General features: G+C 37.4%; 1 protein-coding gene across 1 annotated transcript; it reads right to left on the bottom strand.

The window, feature by feature from the left end:
* Positions 1-649: 649 nt before the first annotated feature.
* Positions 650-2221, bottom strand: LOC149001905 (protein STRICTOSIDINE SYNTHASE-LIKE 10-like). The gene is made up of 3 exons (XM_089138293.1): positions 1879-2221; positions 1440-1703; positions 650-1351 (listed from the first exon to the last, which is right to left on the bottom strand). Exons 1-3 carry the CDS (start codon positions 2157-2159, stop codon positions 781-783), a joined length of 1116 nt encoding a protein of 371 aa, XP_088994419.1. The 5' UTR covers positions 2160-2221; the 3' UTR covers positions 650-780.
* Positions 2222-23428: the final 21207 nt, after the last annotated feature.

The raw sequence follows: 23428 nt of genomic DNA, 5'->3' as shown, positions 1-23428 counted from the left end.
TTTTAAAAATTAAAGATAATTTAGGTTTTAACTATGGTGTTTTGGTTTTTAATAATTATTTTAATTGAGGATAATTTAATAGTTTAATTATTAGGGTGATTATGGTAATTTAGGGTTTAAAATTTAAAAAAAAAAATTTAGTCAATGGTAGTTTGAGATTTTAGAAAAATATTTAACAGTAAAAATTCAAATTAACCCGAGAAAGTTAACAGAGAGGAGGTGTTTGATATATTTGCTAGGTAAGAGAGGGGATAAGTGATATTATCCAACTAAGAGGGGGTGTAAGTGCAATTTGTCCAGCTAAGAGGGGAGGTAAGTGATATTTACCCTATAATTAAGTTATGGAGAGTGTAATATTATGTAAACATTTGAAAAAAAAAAAAGTATTATATAAGCATAATTGTTTACAAACCCTAAGCTGTATATTTAATTTGCTTACCAAATAATTTTTATTTAACCGGTTTTATTTCATTAGCCACACATACGTTTTCATAATTGTTTGGAGAAAATAAGCAGCAATGTGATGGTGAAACAAGAGACTAGGTGTTGGTTAAGATATTCTTGTAGGAGTCTTGAGAGATTCTAGCTTATTTGAATCAAGTTCATAAATATCGGATGACATCTTTTATGATGAGTAGTTGAGTATCAGTCAAAGAAAGCTTGCATCTTTCCAAATTATATCATTAAATCCATGATTCCTTCTTCTTGTTCTGCTTTACAGAATTGGAAATTTCTGTTCTCATACAAAAAACTAAATCTCCAACTGAAAGATGCTTTACATTAGTTCAAGTTATAATGGCCCATGAAAGGCATCAAAACTGAACCAAACCACAACTTTCCATTATGTTCTTCTACCTCACTGAGAAACTTTAGAGTCTGTCCTTCACTATCTTCAAGAACTTCCACAACTTGTCCTTCGTCATTCAGCTTCACAGCAATTGCATGAGACTTCATCTCTCCAATCATTGCCTGCAATCTCTTTACTCTATCAGGAAGCTTCAAAAAAATCTTCCCAAACCAAGGATTTGAAAGAGCCCAGTTCTCCATTTTGCCCGTCTTGCAGTACAGAGCAACCCAAAACTCCCCCTTTGAGTTCCTTCTAATATTGTCTGGAAATCCTGGTAACTCAGCAAAGACTTCAAGATTTCCAGTTTTAGGACCTTTAAGCCAAAACCTTAGAATCCTTGAAGTAGTTGTCTCAGATATTAACAAGAAGTTGCAGTCTTTGCTCAAAGCCACACCATTTGGAAATTGTAATCCTCTCAGCAAAACTGTCATCTCTTTAGTTGATATATCATATTTCATCAATCTACCAGTCTTGTCAAGGCTCAGAACTGTTGATATAAACTCTCTGCAAATTAAGATATCTAGTTTAGAAACTTAGAGATATTTGCTTTAAATAAACAGAACTTTCTTAAATATTCTATCACTGAGATTACCTTCTCTGGAAATTTGTGCTGGAATCAGTGAAATAGATTACATTTTCATCACTGTCAATATCCAAGCCATTGGTGAAGCGAAAAGCTTGGCCTTCAGCTTCAGTGATGGATTCAGTCACCAAACCTCCATTTGGATCTACCTTTTGAAGCCCAAGGTAGGCATTAGCAACATAGAGATCCCCAGTGTTGGGATGAAACCTTAATCCTAATGGTCTTCCACATATATGTTCCATTTTTGGTGAAGATGGGCTTTTGCATTCATCCCTGATCTCCAATAAAAGTTATAGCTTTCTTATCAGCTGATGAAACATTGAAAAGTAAAGAAGGGAAGTAGTACTAATGGTGAGAGGAAACAGGAGAGAGAGAAGAATAATAACTGCTCTTCCAGGGTACTCTGTCAGGCCATTTAAGGAAATATAAGAAATTTAATGACTTTTACCTTTGTGGAGAGGTGACTGCAAACACAGACCAGCCTTGATTTCCTTGCCATCTGAGAATTCTGCCGTCAGCAACACCTGTGTATGGACCGTCTCCATTAAGATCAAAAGCAATACTTTCTGGGCCAACAGCTCCTTCAGCGAGATGTATCACCTCTGCATCTTTGAGCTTGTCATGGGATCCAGGAAAAGGGGGAGGCTTCAAAGAAGGAAGTGGTCTGGTGCATAAGAAGATGGAAAGAAGTGCAAGAAATGCTGCAACGAAAAAGAAGATGGATTTCATAGCCTCAGAGAGGAAGAGAAAGAAGGAAACAAAAATGAAAGACGAGAGGCTATCCTTGTTGTGTCAGCCTTTCTCTGTTTTCTACTGCTGGATTATGACATTATTTTAAGACGTGGGCTGGATGTAAAATGACCAAAAGAGCGCTTAATTGTCTACTACTGTTTTCTCTCCCCTCTTTTTTCTTTTTTTTGGCCAATCAACAACATATTAAATGAAAGAGTTAAAGTGTAAAGACCTTTACAAATGAGGTTTTCTCAAGGTTACTAACAGAATACCGACATTTAAATTTGTTCCAGGGAATAAAAGTGGTCTTTCTACAAAAAAAAAAGAAAAAAGAAAAGAATAAAAGTGGTCAGAAGAGCACCGGAAATCTCTCACCTTTTATTTTTTTGCAGATAATACTTTTCTATTCTGTCGAGCAGAAAAGGAAGATCTGCTTGAAATCAAGGCTGCAATAAAACTTTTTTCCGATATCACAGGGCAAGAAATTAACTTACAAAAGAGTAGTGTCCATTTTAACATAAACGTGTCGATGGAAAAGAAAAGAGCGCTTATTGCAATTATTGGAATAAATGAAATGAAAAAGATGCAATGTATCTTTGGCACAAACTTATTCCATGGAAGATTCAAAATAAAAAATCTCCATTTCATTCTTGATAGAATGACAAGGAAATTATCTGTCTGGAAAGCATCTAACCTTTCTTTTGCAGGAAGGGAAGTTTTGATCAAATATGTCCTTCAGCCACAATCTATCTACTACATGCAATGCTCAAATTCCTACAGACTATTTGCTCTCAGATTGATTCTATTTGCCAATGATTCTGGCTAGGGAATACAACAAAAAGAAAGAATCTGACACTAATCTCATGGGACCGGTGCTGCAAACCAAAGGAAGAGGGAGGACTTGGGTTCCAAATAATAACCAACATCAATGAAGCATTCCTGCTTAAACAAGGATGGAGGCTATTGGTTGAAAAGGAATCTTTGTGGACCCAGGTCTTAAAAGCTAAATACTTCCCAAAAACATCTCTCTTTGTCCCAACCACAAAAAAAAAAAAGGGGCTCATGGACATGGAATAGTATCTGTGCAATTTTGCCAAATCTTCAACAGATGGTGAGGAAACAAGTGTGAAATGGAAAAGACACCTATTTTTGGTACGATTGACGGATCACAACAACCACAAATCACTTGGTGGGGGACCCAACACTGGGACCATGGCCACTCAACTACACAGTAGAGGAGGTCGTCAACTCAATGCCATACAGACACAGGGAGTACCCCGCTCACCTTGCTTTACCTTACAATATATTACTGACAACTGAACAGGATACTTGGGTCTCGTTGGTTTCATCAAATGGAATCTTCACAACATAACAGACATGAAAAGCAATACGGAAAATGAACCCAACCACAAATATGTTGGGAAGTGCAAGGTGGTGGAAATTTCTCTGGAAACTGTCCATCCGTCCCAAGTTCAAATCCTTCTTTTGGAGATTGATGAATAAAGGATTACCTCTTGCTACCACCTTAATTCCTTGGATCAATTCACCACCACTATGCAGGTTCTGTCACTTGGCCAATGAAACATATTAGCATCTGTTTCTTTCATGCGAATGGACCAAGCGAATTTGGGCAGCTGGTATCTTGGGATTCAGGACTAAAAACATTACAGCTCAGTCAAATTCTATCCTTGATCTATGTGAGACAATGGTTCGAGAATGGGGAATGGATAATGCAACTAAATAGTGGACATTATCAACCTTTAGCATTACTTGCTACTTTGTCTGGAAGGAAAGAAACATGGCCCTTTAGTAGAAAAAGCACCAAATCTATAAATAGTACTCCAGACCATAGCTAGATGGGTGGGGGGAGCTTCAACTAAAACCGGCTGGGCTTCTTGAGCCTGATAACACTGAAATGACATGAATTACCTTGTGAAAATACTAACATCTGTATTTGTGACAGCTTAACTGAGATCCATTTACCTGTATTGCTGTGTACAGGGGATCATAAACCAGGGCTAGACAGAGCAGCGTGGAGCATTGGAGTCATATGGATTATGGAATGGGAAAATACAATACTTAAATAAAGGCATCGTCAACAACGGGACAAGAGAACAAGCTATAATCCAGGGACTCCAATAAGGCATCCAATTCGCAGATTTGTGGCGAATTACATTTCATGAAATTTGGTGCAATGATAAGGACTTGATCAACCTAAACATTGGAATGAAGAAGGCTAGATGGTCCTTAAATCTTATACCCTTGTTGATGGATCTTAAAAATTGTATAAAGACCCATGTTATCATGTTTAAATCCCCAACCCTTCAAAAGCATTTTCCTTGATAGCTACTTTAGCATATACAAACTGTGATATGCATCTATCCTGAAACTGTTTTGCCTAACTTTTATAGAAGTTTGTTTTCTTACCTCAAAAAAAAAAAAAAAAAAAAAAAAAAAAAGGAGAAATATCCATAACAAAGGTGGAATAGCCCATCAAGACCTGTTTAAAGAAAACCTCCAAGTAGCCCTAGCTAGAAAATTAGCAAAACCATTGTCAATCCTAGGAATATAACCAAAGAGTGAACAAAGATTCAAAATTTCTAAAACTAAACTACGGTACATCCAATCTAAAGGGTGATTGGATACCATGGAGAGCATTGATAATATGTAAACAATCCAAATGGATATGTAAGTCAACAGCTCCTAGAAAAGAGCTAAAAAGAATGTCATCTCTAATGGCTTCAAGTTCAACTAAAGATGCTGAAGAATTATGTCCAAATTTGCTTTGAACTGCCACAAAACTGCCATTATCCCACATTATGCAACCTTTACCTCCTTTGTGTGGAGTGCTTTTCCAAAAGCCATCTACAAAAATTTGAAAGAGAGCAAGTTCTTTGGAGATGACATGGCTAGGCCTTGGATGAAAGTCCCCACAAGTTCTTTGAGACTCCATGATGGGAAGTTGTATGTCTCCACATAGATAAGAAAAAGTAATCATTGTTTATATTATGAAAGCATCCACCCCTCGAAAAAGAGTTGCATTTTTAATATTCCATATACACCAAACTAGGGAATTTTACATATGATTCATCAAAGTAAGGTTGTCACAACCATTGAATGTTGTTTTGATAAATTCCATCCAATCATATAAATTAGATCCTAGGAAGCCAAACATATTAATACAAAGGGGGATAATCTCCAATATTGTTTTACATGACGATAAAAAAAGCAAAGCATGACTTACATTCTCTGAACCATGGCCACAAATAAGATCTTTCTTCCTCATCATCAAGGGATTGGAAACAAATCTGGCAGATTCCTACTCTCGCTAAGATTAAACATTTTTTGTGGCGATCTTCATATGAGGCTATTGCAATTGGGAGCTCTCTTTTCTTGAGGATTTACTTACCCCCACTTTGTGGCGATCTACATTACCTTGAGCGTCAACCATGGCTAAACATTGATGATATGCATACTTCACAGTGGTGCATACTTCACAGTGAACTTACCATATTTTGCTTTGTCCCAAATCCAAGAGTTTAAAGTATCAGTAGACAATATAGGGATAGTTAAAATTGCATGAACATCATTCAAAGAAAATATAGATTGAAGTAAAGAAAGTTTCCAACTGTGAGTATCCCAATCAATAAGCTCCCGAACCTAAGTCAGGCTATGTCCCAAGGGGCCACTGTTAATGCAATGGAAAGGCAGAGAGGGGATCCAAGGATCTTTAAAGATATTTACATTGGCATCATTTCCCACTTACCTGACAATACATTCTCCAAGCACATCCCTCCCTGATATAAGACTTCTCCAACCCCATGAACAATTATTAGGGACATGACATTCAAAGAAGGAATGTCCTTAATGTATTTTACATGCATTATATAGGCCCATAATGAATTTGGATTAGTCAAGAGTGTCACACCCTACCCAACAGGATCCGGTCATACCCGAATACTCGTGGGGGGTGATACACTACAGGACCAATGTTTAGTGACAATTCGATACAAATATATGATATAGCATAAATCCAAGTACAAGAGTAAATCAAGTTTAAATATTAAATCATAAAATCTGAAATATTAAGTTTACAACCATCCATTAACTAAAGTTAAAAGTTAACTAATATTGACCAAAATAAACATCAGAGTTTGAAAGGAAAGAGTAGTTTGTTTGCAGCATAATTAATCTAAGGAATTCTCTACTGGTAGCCAACTCTATAAGAGCAATCCTGACACAAGCATGTAGGGTCATGTGCATCCACTTCTTCTCCAATTGTACCCTCATGATAATCTACCAATAACAGGTCCTCCATTGGAGTGGGGTCTTCATAACCTGTAGCAAAGTCTAAAGAAACATACACATATAAGGGAACGAGTTCCACAAAACTCAACGAGGTCAACTAAACATTCATGCCATGCATTCGATCACAATTTCCACATCATATTCATAAGGTGATAATGTAAGTAATGACATTAATATAATAAATGCATGATTATGATGTTATTCTCTTAACTCTATTATGAAGTCTCTATGGCAAACACACACTAAGTAAAACACCAATCTCATTTGGGTGGTCTCATTCACTCTACCTCAACTAGAGACGTCTATTGGGTTCTCTGTGGTTGTTGGGTAAAGTCCTGTAAAGCCATGGTTGGGAGTATAAGTCACCACTCTCTCACATCACCGTTTGGCATGAGATTTGGCACGTGTCAAGGATAACTCTAGGTCCAAAGCAAGGTCATTCAGTCTAGTACTACATATGGTCCGGATATCTCCCTCATGCCTAGTACCCTTTTGGTTAGATACCTTTCCACCTATGAATGGTATCCTCAATGGGAGGCATCTGTTGGACCCATCATTGACCCAATGGTCAACCATATATAATGGATAGGATGCTCTCCATGTCCTCTCATGGGTTGGTTACTGGTCTTGAGCGCTCAGAAGCCTTTATCTATTATATAGAACCCTACCACTCTATGATGATGGTGGGCCTGCTTGACACATAGGATCCAACCATTGACATCATGGGCTAATCGGCTTCAATACCTCTACCGGAAGGGTAGTAGCACTCATAAGTGTATCTAGCCCAACACTTCTAGACACCTAGTATTCATGTACCTAGGTCTAGATGCATCCATATAAGGTCACAAGGGTAATGGGCGAACCCACAACCCTAGTTGGTAAAATAGAATAAGAGAATTAATCTCAACCAATATCATTCATTCTCATATCACCAATATAAGATTCAAAAAGAATGAACAATAATCATTCACATATTATTACCTTTCGTTTGTGCAAAGTCACACACAATCACATAATAATAGATATCAAAATAAAGCAAGATATCATCAATGAAATTGAAATAACGATATTAAAACATACAAGACATGGTTAGTTTATTCCTCACCTTTCAATTTGGATTTCATTATCCAAAGTCCAATTTTCACACTCAAGTGTCAGTGATTATACTCAAAATATTCCGAATCACATAAGAGAAATAGTGGATATTAATTTGGAAACCAATTGGGTTTTAAAAGAGGTCCATAATCATGCTTCCCGAACCTAATATGTTAATTAGTCACAAACCCTTCATTCTCAACATAGTTTCGGCAAAAATCATTAATTCGCCTCTGCGTCGAATTCGAAACGAGACTTTGGGAACTTCTAATTAATAGTAATAGGGTTCTAAAAGTATTAGCAATTCATCCCAATTTGGTATCAATAAAAAAAAACCCCAATTTGTCTCTCACGAGTGCCCTTGAGCATCTTTGAGAGGTAAAATGCGAAATTGTTCGCAACAAATTGCACAAACAACTTCCAAACTAAAGGGAAACATTAATAGAACTAATTGCAACCATTCAATGCATTCATTATACCCCAACTACCAAAATATATTATTTATTATGAAGAAACATCATAAACCTAGGTTTAGAGAAGAGAGGTTGAAGAACACTCACATTTCTCAACGATTCCACGATGATCTGAGTTCGACGTGTCTCCGTGTGGATGGAATCTGAGATTCTTCTTGGTTTCTCCTCCTCTCCAAGTCTTAGCCCCAATCTAGCATTAGAAAATGTGTATTGGGGTGAGTGGAATCATAAAATAGGGTTTTAAACCCAAATTCCCGAAATTGCGACGAAAGTGGGGATGGGCGGTCGACCTAGACTGGTCAACCGGTCCGATCGACTGAACCTTGGTTGTCCCCTCAAACAAGGTCTAATTCTGATGATTCTCGGCTTGAATGAAAATTCTTTCAAATATCTATGTTTGGGCATATTTACTTCATCATTTGGATTCTCCATCATCGATTTTCAGACGTGCCAAAATCACCTTTTAATCCCTTCGTGAGTGACATTCTCTCTCCTCTTAAATTCTAGGAGAGATGTCCAGTCATGAGAGAAGATGCTACTACTTCAATTAAGATCTTCATCCCATCCTAGGATAGCAATTTCCTCTTCCAACCAGATAATTTAGAATATAGATGCTCCAAAATGAAAGAAAAAGTTTGTACTTCCAATTTCTCAATAGAATAAGGGAGACCTAAATAAGTTCCATGATAATTGACTTCTTTAATATCAATAGTAGATACTATGTCATTCCAAAGATCATGAGAAGTTTTGGAACAAAACAAAACAATAGACTTTTCTGTATTGATGTGGAGGCCAGAGACTTGTTCATAATCATGCAACAAGATTTATCTATGAATCATTTGAAATAGATGCAGGGGAGAAAATCATGATGTCATTTGAAAAAAAAAATAAGTGATTTATTTCAGGAGTAAAATGGGAGAGCCTGAAACTCGGTAACCTAGGGATCCCTAAATTGGAACTAAATCTTTGGGAGAATGTTTCTTGGTAGAGGATAAAGATATAGGGACTTAATGGGCAACATTGTCTGATTCCTCTTTGTGGCACAATATTCTTAAACAGAACACCATTAATTTTGATTTGGTATTCAATAGGAATGATGTACTGCATAATCTATTAGACCTATTTAGAATCAAACCCCAAGTGTCTTAAAGTGTTATCAATGTATGACCACTCTAGTTTGTCATAGGCCTAGCAAAGATCTAGTTTAAGAGTTATATATCCATGTTTGGATTTAGATTTATGCATAAAGTGTAAATACTCATGAGCAAGATAGATATTATCTGAAATGGCATGACCTAGAACAAAGGCACTTTGAGTCTGAATAGTAATGGACCACAATATGGTTTTTAATCAATTAATCAGACATTTAGCCTTGACTTTATGTGTAGTAGTGCATAGACTGATGGGTCTAAAAGGGGAGACATCATGATGATGGGTTCATTTGGGAATAGGGGAGATTATGATTTTATTAAGGTTGCGCCCCTATGAAAGAAGTGTTGGACCGCAAGGGTTAGATCATTACCAATGATGTCCCGATTCCTTTGAAAAATTGAGTAGGGAGCCCATCATATCTAGGAGCCTTGGTGCCCTTCATTTAGAACAAGGTTCTTTAATCTCATCAAGAGACAAAGGGGAACAAAGAAGAGAATTATCTGAAGCTGAAATGGAAAAAGGAGTGCTTGTGAGAAACTCCTAGGGAGGGATAGGGTGAGAGGATGTGAAGAGAAAGTTGAATGAGACCATATTTCATAATGAATTTGAGGGGTTCCTGCCTCCTTTGTGTAATGGAAGCACGGGAAAACTTTGTGTTTCTATTACCCTCTTGCAGCCATTGGACTCTAGATCTTTGGCAATACAAATTTATCTTCAGCTAAAAGGTGTTTCTTAAGTTCTCTTTTCAGCTCAATTTCTACCTTAGTAGAATCCTCAAATAAAAGTTTGGTTTAACACTTCTCCAACAGTTGAGATAACCAAGAAATTTCATTTGAGGCATTATGGAAGGTATCTTTACTCCATAACCTTAAAGATTTTATGCAATTCTTGATCTTCTAATGAAGTTTATAGGCAGGGGAGCCAAGACTGGGTGAGTTCTAACCCAAGGAAATTTGAGTGGTAAGACCATGGTGATCTTACCATTTGGTCTCTAATGAAATATCATAGGTCGTTTGTTTGCTGGGTATAAAGAAATCTCCAAAGGGGTATGATCCAAACCCACCATAGCATTCCTGTGACCTTGGACACTACCATATAAGTCAAACAATTCCAAATTGAAAAAGGCTAGATCAAGACACTCTTTGACTAGATCCCTACTCTATCTCTTGTTTGACCAAGAAATCTTAGGTCCAATGCATTTATCCTCCAAAAGATTGCAACCCTCAATGACCATTCTATATCTGTCCATTTGTGCCTGGGGTTTTTGAACCCCCCTACTTTTTTCTCATTACAAAATTAATCATTAAAATCATCAAGAACAAGCCAAGGAGAACTTATAGCTGATCTTATGTGTGAGAATTCATACCATATTCACTCTCGTTCCTCCGCATTGGGGTGCCCATAGACCAATGTAATCCTAAAGACTGTATCAGAAATCAAGACTTTAATGAGCAAATCTACAATGTCAGACGAAGAAGAAATGACAGTGACAGAAATAGTACCATTCCAAAATAGACCAATATCACCCGACAAACCCATGGGATTAACAGAAAATATATTATTCAGATGCAACTTTCTTGACACTCTATACAACATGACAATGCTAGGCCTACCTTTCTAACAAATCTTTTGTAGGTAACTTTGAGTCAAGGTGGGGCCAAGCCCTTGACAATTCTAACAAAGAATTCACGATGAACTGGGATGCTGATTATGGGCAACTTGCCTTGCATTTGCAGCAATGATTGAAAGGTATTCCCTAGCTATCATGATAGCCCAGAACCTGCTCGCAGATCTCTCCCCAACCAAACAGGCCATAGTATTAATGCCCTGTTCACGGGCACCCCTATGTGTATGATGCTCTTCTGAATCTTGTAACCCAAGTCGTTTAAGCATAAAGGTCACCTGCTCAAGAGATGCAGCTCTATTCCTATATTGCATCTGAATATAGTATTCACTAGAGAGTAGAGACCACACCAACCAGTTTGGCAATTAAACAAACATCTCATCTGCCTCTCACACAACGATAATTTATTTAAAATCAAAACTAGAGATATGATGAAATTAAACTAGAAGAAGCTGAAAAACAATTTATTTATGGTTCCATCTGAAAGTAGACCAACTAAATTACAAATCGAGATAGCTATGAAAAAAAATAAAAAATGAAATGCAAAGCTCTAATCCCGATTGCAATAATCACAAACAGAAGTAACAAAAAAATTAAAATAAATAAATAAATAACACAGCAGCAGCATCCAGAAAAGGATTGAGAACAATGGTGAACAATTGATTTAATGCCTTTTATCGATTTCTATCTTGAAGTGCTTCTGGAATATATATGCTTGAGAAATAGAGACAGCAACTAGAAGCACAACAGATAAAAAGCCAAGAGAAACAGAATAGATAAAAAAAAACTAAGCAGAAATGAGGATTATCCAGATTGTGAAAATTGTAGACTATTTGAGCCAGATCTGTTAGCACTAGAGTGAAAAAGGAAAAAAAGCATAGAAAATTTGGAAGATGCGAGCAAGAAAGTAGCAGAAAAAAAGAACAGCAATTGTTGTTCAAATATTAAAGAATTGTTATGGTGGTTGTGGTTTCAACCAGTGGGCTGAACCAGACCATTTGGACCAGGCGGGGGTTTCAAAATCTGATCCAAGCTGATCCATCAGGCACTTTTTAGAGTCGGTGTTTCTCGGAAGAGATTTCAGCCGAGAAGCTGTACAGCGAAGATCTTTTGGTGACACAGCTGTCCCCATGTGACTTCCCAACGAATGTGGCATATCCTTTATCCAGACGTTAATTACAACATTTAATTCCACACAAAAGGCATTGAGAGTCATTAAATGTTCATTGCTGATAAGGAAGATTCTCATTCATCCCAAGATTGCTTGAGCACTGTGCCTGCACCCTTTTGTTCCCTCAATTGTGGGCTAGTATCACATCAGTATCAATCTAAGGCTAACCATTGATTTATCAACAAGATCTTCCACCAAAGTAAAGATCGCACAGTTTCACTTATTGTACAAGCCTTTCAAAGAAATCATCTCCACCCTCCATTTAAGATTAGAGGATCAAAGGGTTATGAGGTGTCCTTATCCACCAGAGGTATGGATCAGTTGCATATATAATCTCACTAAGCATGAGTAACGGTAAGATGGGAAAACTTCAGCCATTATTCTCCAGCATTAACTCCCCAAGAACATTCTCTTCTTCGTTCCCTTTAGCATTTATTCCTCAAGGAGAGTCTCTGGTTTTCCAACCTGAACTGACTTAATCATCAGAGGTAGCTTCCCGTCTTCGGAAGTGGCCCACTCTCATCACTGTTTTGGTTTCAGGAACCAGATCTGGATCATGAGCGAATTGAGGAGTGCCGAGCACATTTTCACCACAACAATAATATATAAAGATTAAAAAATAAATGAAGAGATTCATCCCGGTGAATGCATATGAAGTTTCCATGAATAGAATCTAAACTGTAAAAAAATATAACCATTGTAGAAAAAACACACACAATAAGGACAAAGCAAGGTGAATAAAAGAAAATAACAAATAAAATAAACTATTCCTACCACCATGAGTTGACTGTTTGCAAAAAAGAATATATAACTTCAGAGAGTGGGAGAAACTAGCGCCATTTCCGATCTAATCAACTAATCGAAGGTGTTTGGAGAATTCAGTAACCCAAAGAAACCATTAAAGCTAGACAACAGAGGTAAATCGGTGAAAATGAACCGAACAAAGGAGGAGAAGCTGGAGAAGAAATCCATGCATGAAGCCTACGTTTTCTTCCTGTCTGAGTGGAGACTAATTTTGCCCGACCGGCCCAACTTTGTAACAGAGTCTCGATAAAAGATGGGCCCAAATTCTGTGGGTTTAGCTATCTTATCTATTACAGAAAATTACATTGACGCCCCCTCGATTTGTACACAATAATATTTACAACTCCTAAAATTGTTTTTATTGAAAAGGGATAAATACTATTGGCCCCCTATACTTTGATTTTATTACTATTGTATCCCCATACTTTTCAAAATTACTAATCCAACCTTTAACTTTGCCTATAATTACTATTGCCCTCCTACTGTTAAGTTCCGTTAGTTTACTATTAATGTGATATAATGGAAAGTTATTTCGGCAAATTTTGCCGAAATATCAGCGAAATTCGCCAGTTTCGCCCCCTGGCGAAACGAAACCAAGGGGCAAAACGATATGGTTTAAAAATCGCCGGAAAATCGACCGGTGAATCAGCGAAAATCGTTGGAAAATCGAGGCGAATCAGTGAAAATCTGAGTTGAAGGAGAAGACGAAGAAAGAAAGAGAGAAAGAGAAAGAAACAGAAGAGAGAAACGAGTAGTAAGAAGAACTGCCGGTGGTCAGCACGTCCTACTCCGGTGAGTTGGCGGAAAAGCATCAACCTGCACCTGCAAGAAATCACCGAAAAAATGAAGAGAAGAAGATGAAGTTTTAAAATTTAAGAAATCACCTCTTCATATCAGCCACACACGTGGTTCAAGGACCATGGGATTAATAATAAATATAGATAAAAGTGAATACTGACTGGTGTGATGTTTTGCAGGATATTTTTAAATTTTATATTAATTTATTTAACTGAGTGTGATGTATTGATTTAGATGACTGAGTGTGATATTTTGCATTAATTTATTTAAAGTTGTTGACAGCTGGGTGGTTTAAACTTCAAACTTCACATTTTTTTAAAATTTGAGCAGCAACTTGGGGCGAAATATCGCCGAGATTTCGGCGATATTTAGCCCTTTCGCCCAGTTCGCCGAAAGGTGAACCGAGCGAAACGAACGAATGTTCGTTCCATGTGTGATATCTTTATATTTTCTCAAAACCCCAAAATACATTTATACTTATCCTTTTACTTATACCTTTTTGTCAAATTACAGTGGTACCCTTAATTAACTGTGGAGAAAAAAGTAGCTATAATCCGTCTTATTCTAAAAAAAAACCACCAAATAAAGAAAGGAATGATTGAATAAAACTCAAATAGAAACCGAAGAGGAAGGAAAATCGAATTCAACTCAAATTAGAAGTTGAATATCACCTCAAACAATTTCAAAATAAATGAAGTTTAGTGAACATTGGAAACCAAATTGGATTTGGATTTTGTTCATTTCTTTAATTCAAAATAAATGAAGTTTGCCCATTTCTTTAATTTATTTTGGATTTGGATTTTGCCTATTTCTTTAATTCAAAATAAATGAAGCTTAGTGAAGGTGGGAAGCCAAATCAGATTTGGATTTTGCCATTTCATTAATTCAAAATAAATGAAGTTTAGGGTAAAATTGACATTTAATCTATTTTTTATAAATGGGGTAGTATCGTCTTTTGATTTCTTAATTTTAATGAAGGGCAAATTAGACATTACATATTCAAACTTAACGGCTACTTAACACCGTTATAAGGAAGGGGGCAACAGTAATTTCGTAACGAACAGGGTTTTATTAATAATAAAATCAAACTACAGGGAGGCAATAATAATTATCCCTATTAAAAATATTCTATTGCATAACACTTATTGAATCTTTTATAATGGATATACTTCTAGGAGTGGCATCCTCCCATATAAAGGCAATAAGTAAGTCCAACGAGGTTATGAGTTCAAATGTCTACATGTAGCACACCTTCCCCCCACCCAAAGAAAAAAAAAAAGAATAAAAAAGAAAACCTGTGGGTTCTCAATGTGAATGGTTGGTCATTATTACGTGTCGTTGTACAATATATAATCCAAATTCTAGAAAGCAAGTTTTTCTTTTTTGGGCATAAGAAATATAAGTAATCCTCAATGTACCTTCCTTAAGAAACGGGCCCAAATTTTGTTGGTTTAGTTGCCTATCTTATTTGTTAAACTAAAGTACAATGACGCCCCTCGGTTTGTATACCATTATAGTTACAACCTTTAAAATTGTTTCTGTTACAAATATCTCCATTGCTCAATACTTATTGAATCTTTCTATAATGGGGGTGCTTCGTGGTGGTAGCCTCCTATATAAAGGCACTAAGTAAGTCTAAGGAGGTCTTGGGGTTTAAACTTTTGCCCCCTATCACATATTTTCCCCTATCGACTAGGCTTATGCCCCCAGTTGCTATGATTGATTAATGATGACACATGTCACAAAAAAAAATAATTTTTTATAAGTTATTTATTATTATTATTTTTTTTGAAATTTTATTTTAAAATCAATCATAGAATGGAAGAAGGAATAGTTTTTTCCTCTCAGGTTTTTATTTTCTTTTACAAAAATCAAAATAAATGTGGTTTAGGCTAAAGAAAAGCAATAAGGGAACTTGAAAATATAGTGGATATTGATTCATCACTTGATCCAATAATGCTGGCGATAAGGATACAGTTGATCTAGAACTTCAAAAATAAGGGATGTAAACATAATAGAAAATTTTTCATAAGGTGTATATAATTTGATCTATTTGTTAAGTTTTAGCCTCACTAGGCGTCTCCAAATTTTGCCTTGTAAAGAATATATCATGTTATTTTCCATGATAATTCAAATCATGAAATCCATTGTGGGATCCGTAGCATAATGAATTCAATTTGAATAGCTGGTTGTAGGCTCTTTTTGGTATCAATTCTCATTCTTTATTATAAGATTTTTTTCATTATTTTAAATTATTTGGCATCTATTATCATTTTTATTTTATTTAAAATAATAGAAAAACCTCCAAAATCCACAATGGATTTTTTGTCCATTATGGATTATGGGTGAGAATTATTTCTCCTCATTTATGCGGGGTTATACTTTAAAATTAAGATGGGGATACAATAGGAAATACACACTATTTTATAAAAATCCCTTTCAAACTCACTCAAACTCTAACGCAAGTCTCCATTCCTGCAAAAATTCTTCTCATCTTCGAACGGCGGCTTCTCAAACCTCCATATCTCAAGGCTTCTCACTTTGTTCACTACTGCTACTTCTCTCCCTTATTCTAACGACAACAACGAGAAAGGAAGAGACATCTTGAGCCAGAGGATTTACACTAGTGAGTTTCCACAAAAATCTTCTAAAGTTGATCGACCTAGCTGTGAAAGAGTTCTTTCTGAGTTGCTAAAAACGTCTGAAACGACTCTGCACAGCTCCAAGCTTCCTCCATCTGAATTTTCAAACTACAACCTTGCCCGAGAACGATGCACTACTCAAAGTCTTCATTTCTAGAAACTCTCCCAACGAGATTCAGGTAGCTAAGAAGGGTAGCATTTTGTTCCCAAATAAAATGGAGTATATATAAAATGATCTGGGTAGACTATCACAAAAGTGCATTTGCCTGATTTGGGTTCACCTATTTTCTTGCCTTCTAACAATTTCTAATATTGTTTAAGCTCCTGCGCCGTTTTTGTTTCTTGGTTTTTTGCTGTGGACTTATCCGACCTCGAAGAACAAGAGAAGCGCGTACAATGTAGGATCTCACGACGTTTGCTTATTGACCCTTGATTGAGCACTAGTTTGAACCGCCTTTCTATTCGTTTATTCTATAGTTGCTGAGTTACCCTTCACCTAGTAGGATTATTTCATGAGTGTGAAACTACTCTTAAAAAACCTGTTAAGAGCTAAGTAAGCACAACAACAAACAAAATGAACAGGGTATAGGAAGCGAAAAAAAAAGTATTGAAGAACTTCAAAAGCTGCTTCCTTTACTGAATACGATCAAGTTTAAATAAACAAAATAACAACCACAATACCCACTACTAAGAACCCACGATTTTTTCAAGAACTCTCCTCAGCCAAATAGCTTGACATGCACATGTTGTTGCAACTACAAATTCAGCTTCTGTTGTTGAAAGAATAACTATAGGTTGTTTCTTTGTAGACCATGAGACAACAGTTGAACCAAGCATAAATACATAACCTGAAGTGCTTTTCCGATCATCCACATCACCTGCAAAATCACTGTTAGTAAAGCCAATAAGATCTGAATTTCTTCCTCTCTTATAGAACAACCCAAAAGTTGTTGTCCCTTTCAAATAGTGTAAGATACGCTTAGCAACTTGAAGGTGTGTTTCAGTGGGATACTCCATAAATCTAATTATGAGACTAACACCATATATAATATATGGCCTTATTACTGTGAAGTACATAAGGATGCCTACAATTTGCTTGTACATGGTGCTGTTCACTTTTCTTCCATTACAACCTTTATAAAGCTTTCATCCAACCTCTGTTGGTGTACTAATTGGATTGCAATCCTTCAATTGAAACTTCTCCAAAATCTCTTGTACATATTTATTTTGACAAATAAAGGTGCCAGCAGTAGACTGATTAACTTCAATGCCCAAGAAGTAATGCATTACCCCAAGATCTATCATTTCGAACTCATGCATCATCGATTGTTTAAATGAGTCCATCATGACTCTATCAGTCCCTCTGTAAATGAGATCATCTACATTCAAACACACCAACAATAACATTACACCATGACCAACATTAATAAACAAAGTATGCTCATAAGGACATTTAGAAAATCCTCCTTTAAGAAATAAGCTTCAATCCTACTGACCAAGCTTTGGGAGCTTGCTTTAATCCATATAAAGCCTTTTTTAATTTATAGACTTTGTGCTCATCATTAGGCTTTACATATCCAGGAGGTTGATCAATAACTACCTATTCTTGAAGCTCACCATGTAAAAATGCTGACTTCATATCTAGTTGGTAGATAGGCCATGCTTTCTGGGCTGCCAATGCAATAACCAGCCTGATTGTATCATGTCTTGCAACTGGAGCAAACACTTCTGTGTAATCAATACCATGCTTTTGCTTGTATCCTTGTGCTACCAATCGCACCTTATACTTGTCAACTTCTCCATTCTCCTTTAACTTTGTCTTGAAGACCCATTTACACCAATTGTTTTGTGCCCTTTTGGAGGATCAGTTAACTCCCAAGTTTTGTTCTTTTCTATGGCTGCAATTTCATCGTCCATTGCCTTTTGCCATTTTTCTTCTTTGATTGCTTCTTCAAAAGTAGTTGGATCACAATCTGAAAACAAAGCAAAATTCATCAGTGGATCTTCACTTTGACCATCTCCAATCCCTTCATAGTCTCTCATCCATGCTAGTCTTTGTCGATGACGTTGAGGACGTTCAGCATGTATTGCAACAACTTTTGTATTAACACCTTTTGGACCAGATCTGGGTTGCTGCTCTTCGACAAAAACATCTGAATTTGTACCAGCTACAACAAAATTTGGGGCTGCACTTGGTTGTTGGTCCACCTCATCAACTTCTTCAAAAACTTCTACAATTGCAGCTGCATTTTCAGCTTGATCAAACCATGGCCAAAACCTTTCTTCATCAAACACCACATCACGACTAATTATGATCTTCTTTGCAACTGGATCATAAAGTCTATTGCCTTTTGTTTGATCACTTATACCAAGAAAGACACACTTCACTCCTTTGTCATCAAGCTTCTTTCTCGTCTGATCTGGGACTTGGGCATATGCTATACACCCAAAAATTTTGAAGTAATCTATTGTTGGCCTTCTTTCACTCCATGCTTCTTCAAGAGTCATATTGAGGATAGCAAGTGTGGGGCTTCTATTCAAGAGATGGACACTCTAATTTACTGCTTCAGGCCAGAACTCTTTTGGAATTTACTTCTTTGCAATAAACTTCGCACCATGTTGAGGATGGTACGATTCTTCCTCTCACATACACCATTTTGTTGTGGTGTATAAGCTGCAATTAGTTGCCTTCGAATTCCATGCTTCATGCAAAAATCATCAAATTCAAGAGACTTGTACTCACCTCCACGATCCGTATGAAGAACTTTGATTTGATTCCCACTTTCCTTTTCAATAAGACTCTTGAAACTTTTGAAAACTTCAAAAGCTTCAGATTTATCCTGCAAAGAATACACCCACACCTTTCTTCTAAAATCATCAATGAATGTCATTAGATATCGTTTACCTCCATTGGACCTAGGTGAGATTGGTCCGCAAAGATCTGAATGAACTAGCTCAAGCTTCTTCTTAGCCCTCCATGCCTTTCCTTGTGGAAATTGAGGACTGTGTTGTTTGCTAACAACACAGTCCTCACAAACTCCTAATGGGATTGTGATTGGAGGGAGTCCTTCCACCATTTTCTTTTGGTGTGATGTTCACAAACCACCAAAATTAAGATGCCCATATTTGAAATGCCACAACCATGCTTCTTCCTTTAATTTTGCCATTTTGCCGTGTAGCAAGCATGAGTATAATTATGAAGATGAAGAGGGAACATTCTGTTTGATGTCATATCAACTTAAACAAGCAATTTCTGTAGCTGATCATAAATCTTACAAACTCCTCCTTTAAATAACAATTTCATACCCCTTCTCAAGTGATTGGCCAGCACTCAAGAGATTTGTTTTCAAATCAAGAACATAAAAAACATCATTAATAATTTGAACATTCCCTTTTGAAGAGATTTGAACAGTATCTTTTCCCATGATTGAAACAGTAGAGTCATCTCCAAATGTCACTTTAGATTTGTGTGAATCATTGATTGAAGAAAACGCCTCTTTATTGCCACACATATGATTGCTGCACCCTGTGTCAAGATACCATAAATCTTGTGAAGACATCTCTTTCTCCTGATATGCCATTAAGAGTGTCTCTCCTTCTTCTTTTTCTACTACAAAATTTGTTACTTCTGGATGCCGACTGAGGTTGGTTCTACATTCAGACTTGTAATGTCCATACCTGTGGCATCTAAAGCATTCAACTCTAGATTTGTCAGTTGCCTTGGTTTGAAACCAGTGGAATACCATCCTCATCCTCTGCTTCGTCCATCATCTGAAGATAAATCTTCAGTTCTTGGATTGGAGCTACTGCTGCGCTGGTGGAATCCTCTCTCTCTTCCTCTACCAACATTCATTCTTATTGCTAAAGAATAACGAGAATCAATAGAGGTCTTCAAGGCCTTCTCCTCTAGTTCTTGTTGCAAAAGTTGTTGTTCATGAACTAACAATGACCCTTGCAGTCCATCAATCGAAAGATCTTAAAGATCATTGGCTTCCTGAATCGAGCAAACAACATAGTTAAACTATGTTGTCAAAGAGCGAAGAATTTTTTCAATGATGTTGACATCATCAGTCTTATCTCCATGGATATGCATCTTGTTGACAATTGCCATTGTCCTGGAGAAATATTCTGTAATTTTTTCTCCTGTCTTTATTCGTAGTAACTCGAACTCTCCACGAAGTTGTTGTAGCTGCTGGCGCTTTGCCTTCGTTGAGCCTTGGTACTTCTATTTCATGGAATCCCATATAGATTTGGAGGAATCCTTTCATAGAATTGTCTTGAAGATTGACCTGTCTATTGCTTGAAACAGGTAATTATTTGCTTTGAGATCCTTCAACTTTGATGCCTCAAAAATTGATTTTTGTGCTGCTGACAATTGAGTTGCATCTTCTGGTTTAGAAATACCATTAACGACAACATCCCAATATTCTTTGGATTGAAGAAAATTCTCCATCAACATGCTCCAATGGTCATAGTGACCATCAAAGCGAGGAATAGATGGTTGAACGAAATTATCGGTGGCCATCAGAGAATTTGCTGCTGCACTTTCTTCTCAAATAATTGGCTCTGATACCTAACACTCTTCATCCCTAACCCTAACACTCTTCGCATTCACTGTAACACTCTTCATCCCTAACCGTAATGCGAAGACTGTAACACTCTTCGCACTGCCATGGAAACAAAAAAAAGACAGGTCGTTTTGAAGGTCTATCCATTGATAGGCCGGAGAATAAGCAAGATTGAGAATCTTCGGCCTTACTGGTCGAAGCTTGATGAGGAAGATAGTATTCAACTTCTAACTTCTTGGAATGAAGAACTTCTACGATTTCCCGAAGTCTATCAGCGGAAGTCTCTGCATTATTGAGACTCTCCAACCTTTGAAGAACCGAATTTCTTGCTGCACTTTCTTCTCAAATAACTGGCTCTGATACCTAACACTCTTCATCCCTAACCCTAACACTCTTCGCATTCACTGTAACACTCTTCATCCTTAACCGTAATGCGAAGACTGTAACACTCTTCGCACTGCCATGGAAACAAAAAAAAGACAGGTCGTTTTGAAGGTCTATCCACTGATAGGCCGGAGAATAAGCGAGATTGAGAATCTTTGGCCTTACTGGTCGAAGCTTGATGAGGAAGATAGTATTCAACTTCTAACTTCTTGGAATGAAGAACTTCTACGATTTCCCGAAGTCTATCAGCGGAAGTCTCTACATTATTGAGACTCTCCAACCTTTGAAGAACCGAATTTGTTGCTGCACTTTCTTCTCAAATAACTGGCTCTGATACCTAACACTCTTCATCCCTAACCCTAACACTCTTTGCATTCACTGTAACACTCTTCATCCCTAACCGTAATGCGAAGACTGTAACACTCTTCGCATTGCCATGGAAACAAAAAAAAGACAGGTTGTTTTCAAGGTCTATCCATTGATAGGCCGGAGAATAAGCGAGATTGAGAATCTTCGGCCCATCTTGGTTGAAGCTTGATGAGGAAGATAGTATTCAATTTCTAACTTCTTGGAATGAAGAACTTCTACGATTTCCGGAAGTCTATCAGTGGAAGTCTCTACATTATTGAGACTCTCCAACCTTTGAAGAACCGAATTTGTTGCTGCACTTTCTTCTCAAATAACTGGCTCTGATACCTAACACTCTTCATCCCTAACCCTAACACTCTTCGCATTCACTGTAACACTCTTCATCCCTTAACCGTAATGCGAAGACTGTAACACTCTTCGCATTGCCATGGAAACAAAAAAAAGACAGGTTGTTTTCAAGGTCTATCCATTGATAGGCCGGAGAATAAGCGAGATTGAGAATCTTCGGCCTTACTGGTCGAAGCTTGATGAGGAAGATAGTATTCAACTAAATTCGGTTCTTCAAAGGTTGGAGAGTCTCAATAATGCAGAGACTTTCGCTGATCGACTTCGGGAAATCGTAGAAGTTCTTCATTCCAAGAAGTTAGAAGTTCAAGCCCAGGAGATCACTAGAGAACGTAGAACCAAAAACCCTCGAGTCCCTCTGAAAGACCCTCGAGTCCCTCCAGAGGGACGCCGGAAAGGAGCAGCGGGACGTCGGCATGAAGAGGGACGTCGAGAAGGAGCAGATGTGCATCCAAAAGACCCTCCAGTCCTTCCAAAGGGACGTCGGAAGGAGCAGCGGTACGGCATCGGCATAAGAGGGACGTTCACATGAAGAGGGACGTCGGGAAGGAGCAGATGACCCTCCGAAAGACCCTCAAGAGGGATGACGGCATTGGCATGAAGAGGGAAGTCAGCATGAAGAGGAATGTCGAGAAGAAGCAGATGTGCATCCGGAAGACCATCTAGTCCCTCCAGAGGGACGTCGGGATCAGCAGCTGAGTGCATCGTAGAATGAGAAGGATAACGAGACGGCATCGCATGAGGCATATGATGAGGGGATTCTGACTCATAACACTGAGTCTTACGAAGCTGGGTACTTTGAGAACGAGGGGTTTTATGATGATTATCTCAATCAGCAGGATCTGCAGAATGAGAAGGATAAGCAAATTCAGCTGGATCTTGAGAATCAGAAGAAGCAGGCGTCTCCTGGAAGCAAGAAAATAGTTGGAGTGTTCTACAAGGCTAACGAGTATGCCACAATGAATCCCAACTTTGTGGGCTCTGTGGAGAGAGCTTTAGGCATTAGAGACTAGTTGGAATCACAAGGCCATGAATACATTGTTACCGACGACAAAGAAGGGCACAACTGTGAGCTTGAAAAACCCATTCATGATCTCCATGTTCTAATATCAACCCCTTTCCACCCGGCATATGTTATTGCTGAGAGGATTAAAAAAGCCAAAAATTTACAGCTTCTTTTAACCGCTGGGATTGGCTCTGATACCACTATTAAGAAAGCCTGTTAAGAGCTAACTAAGCACAATAGCAAACAAAATGAACCGGGTATAAGAAGCAGAAAACAGAGTATTGAAGAACTTCAAAAGCTGCTTCCTTTACTGAATACGATCAGGTTTAAATAAACAAAATAACAACCACAATACCCACTACTAATAACCCACGATTACTAAGTAACCGAATGAAAATAGAATTAGTTTGCTGATCCTAAAAAATAGCAACTACTTAAGACTTAATCTTGGACTCAACTACTTGGCCTCCAAGCCTAAATACTCGGTCAAGTAAACAAATAGTTAACAGAAAAAACAACTTTGATTC

This window comes from Hakea prostrata, chromosome 10 (assembly GCF_041222555.1).
Source record: "Hakea prostrata isolate BN-2017 chromosome 10, UWA_Hpros_2, whole genome shotgun sequence".
Lineage (NCBI taxonomy): Eukaryota > Viridiplantae > Streptophyta > Magnoliopsida > Proteales > Proteaceae > Hakea > Hakea prostrata.
The sequence above is the reverse complement of the archived record's forward strand: the minus strand, read 5'-3'. Positions and strand labels throughout refer to the sequence as shown.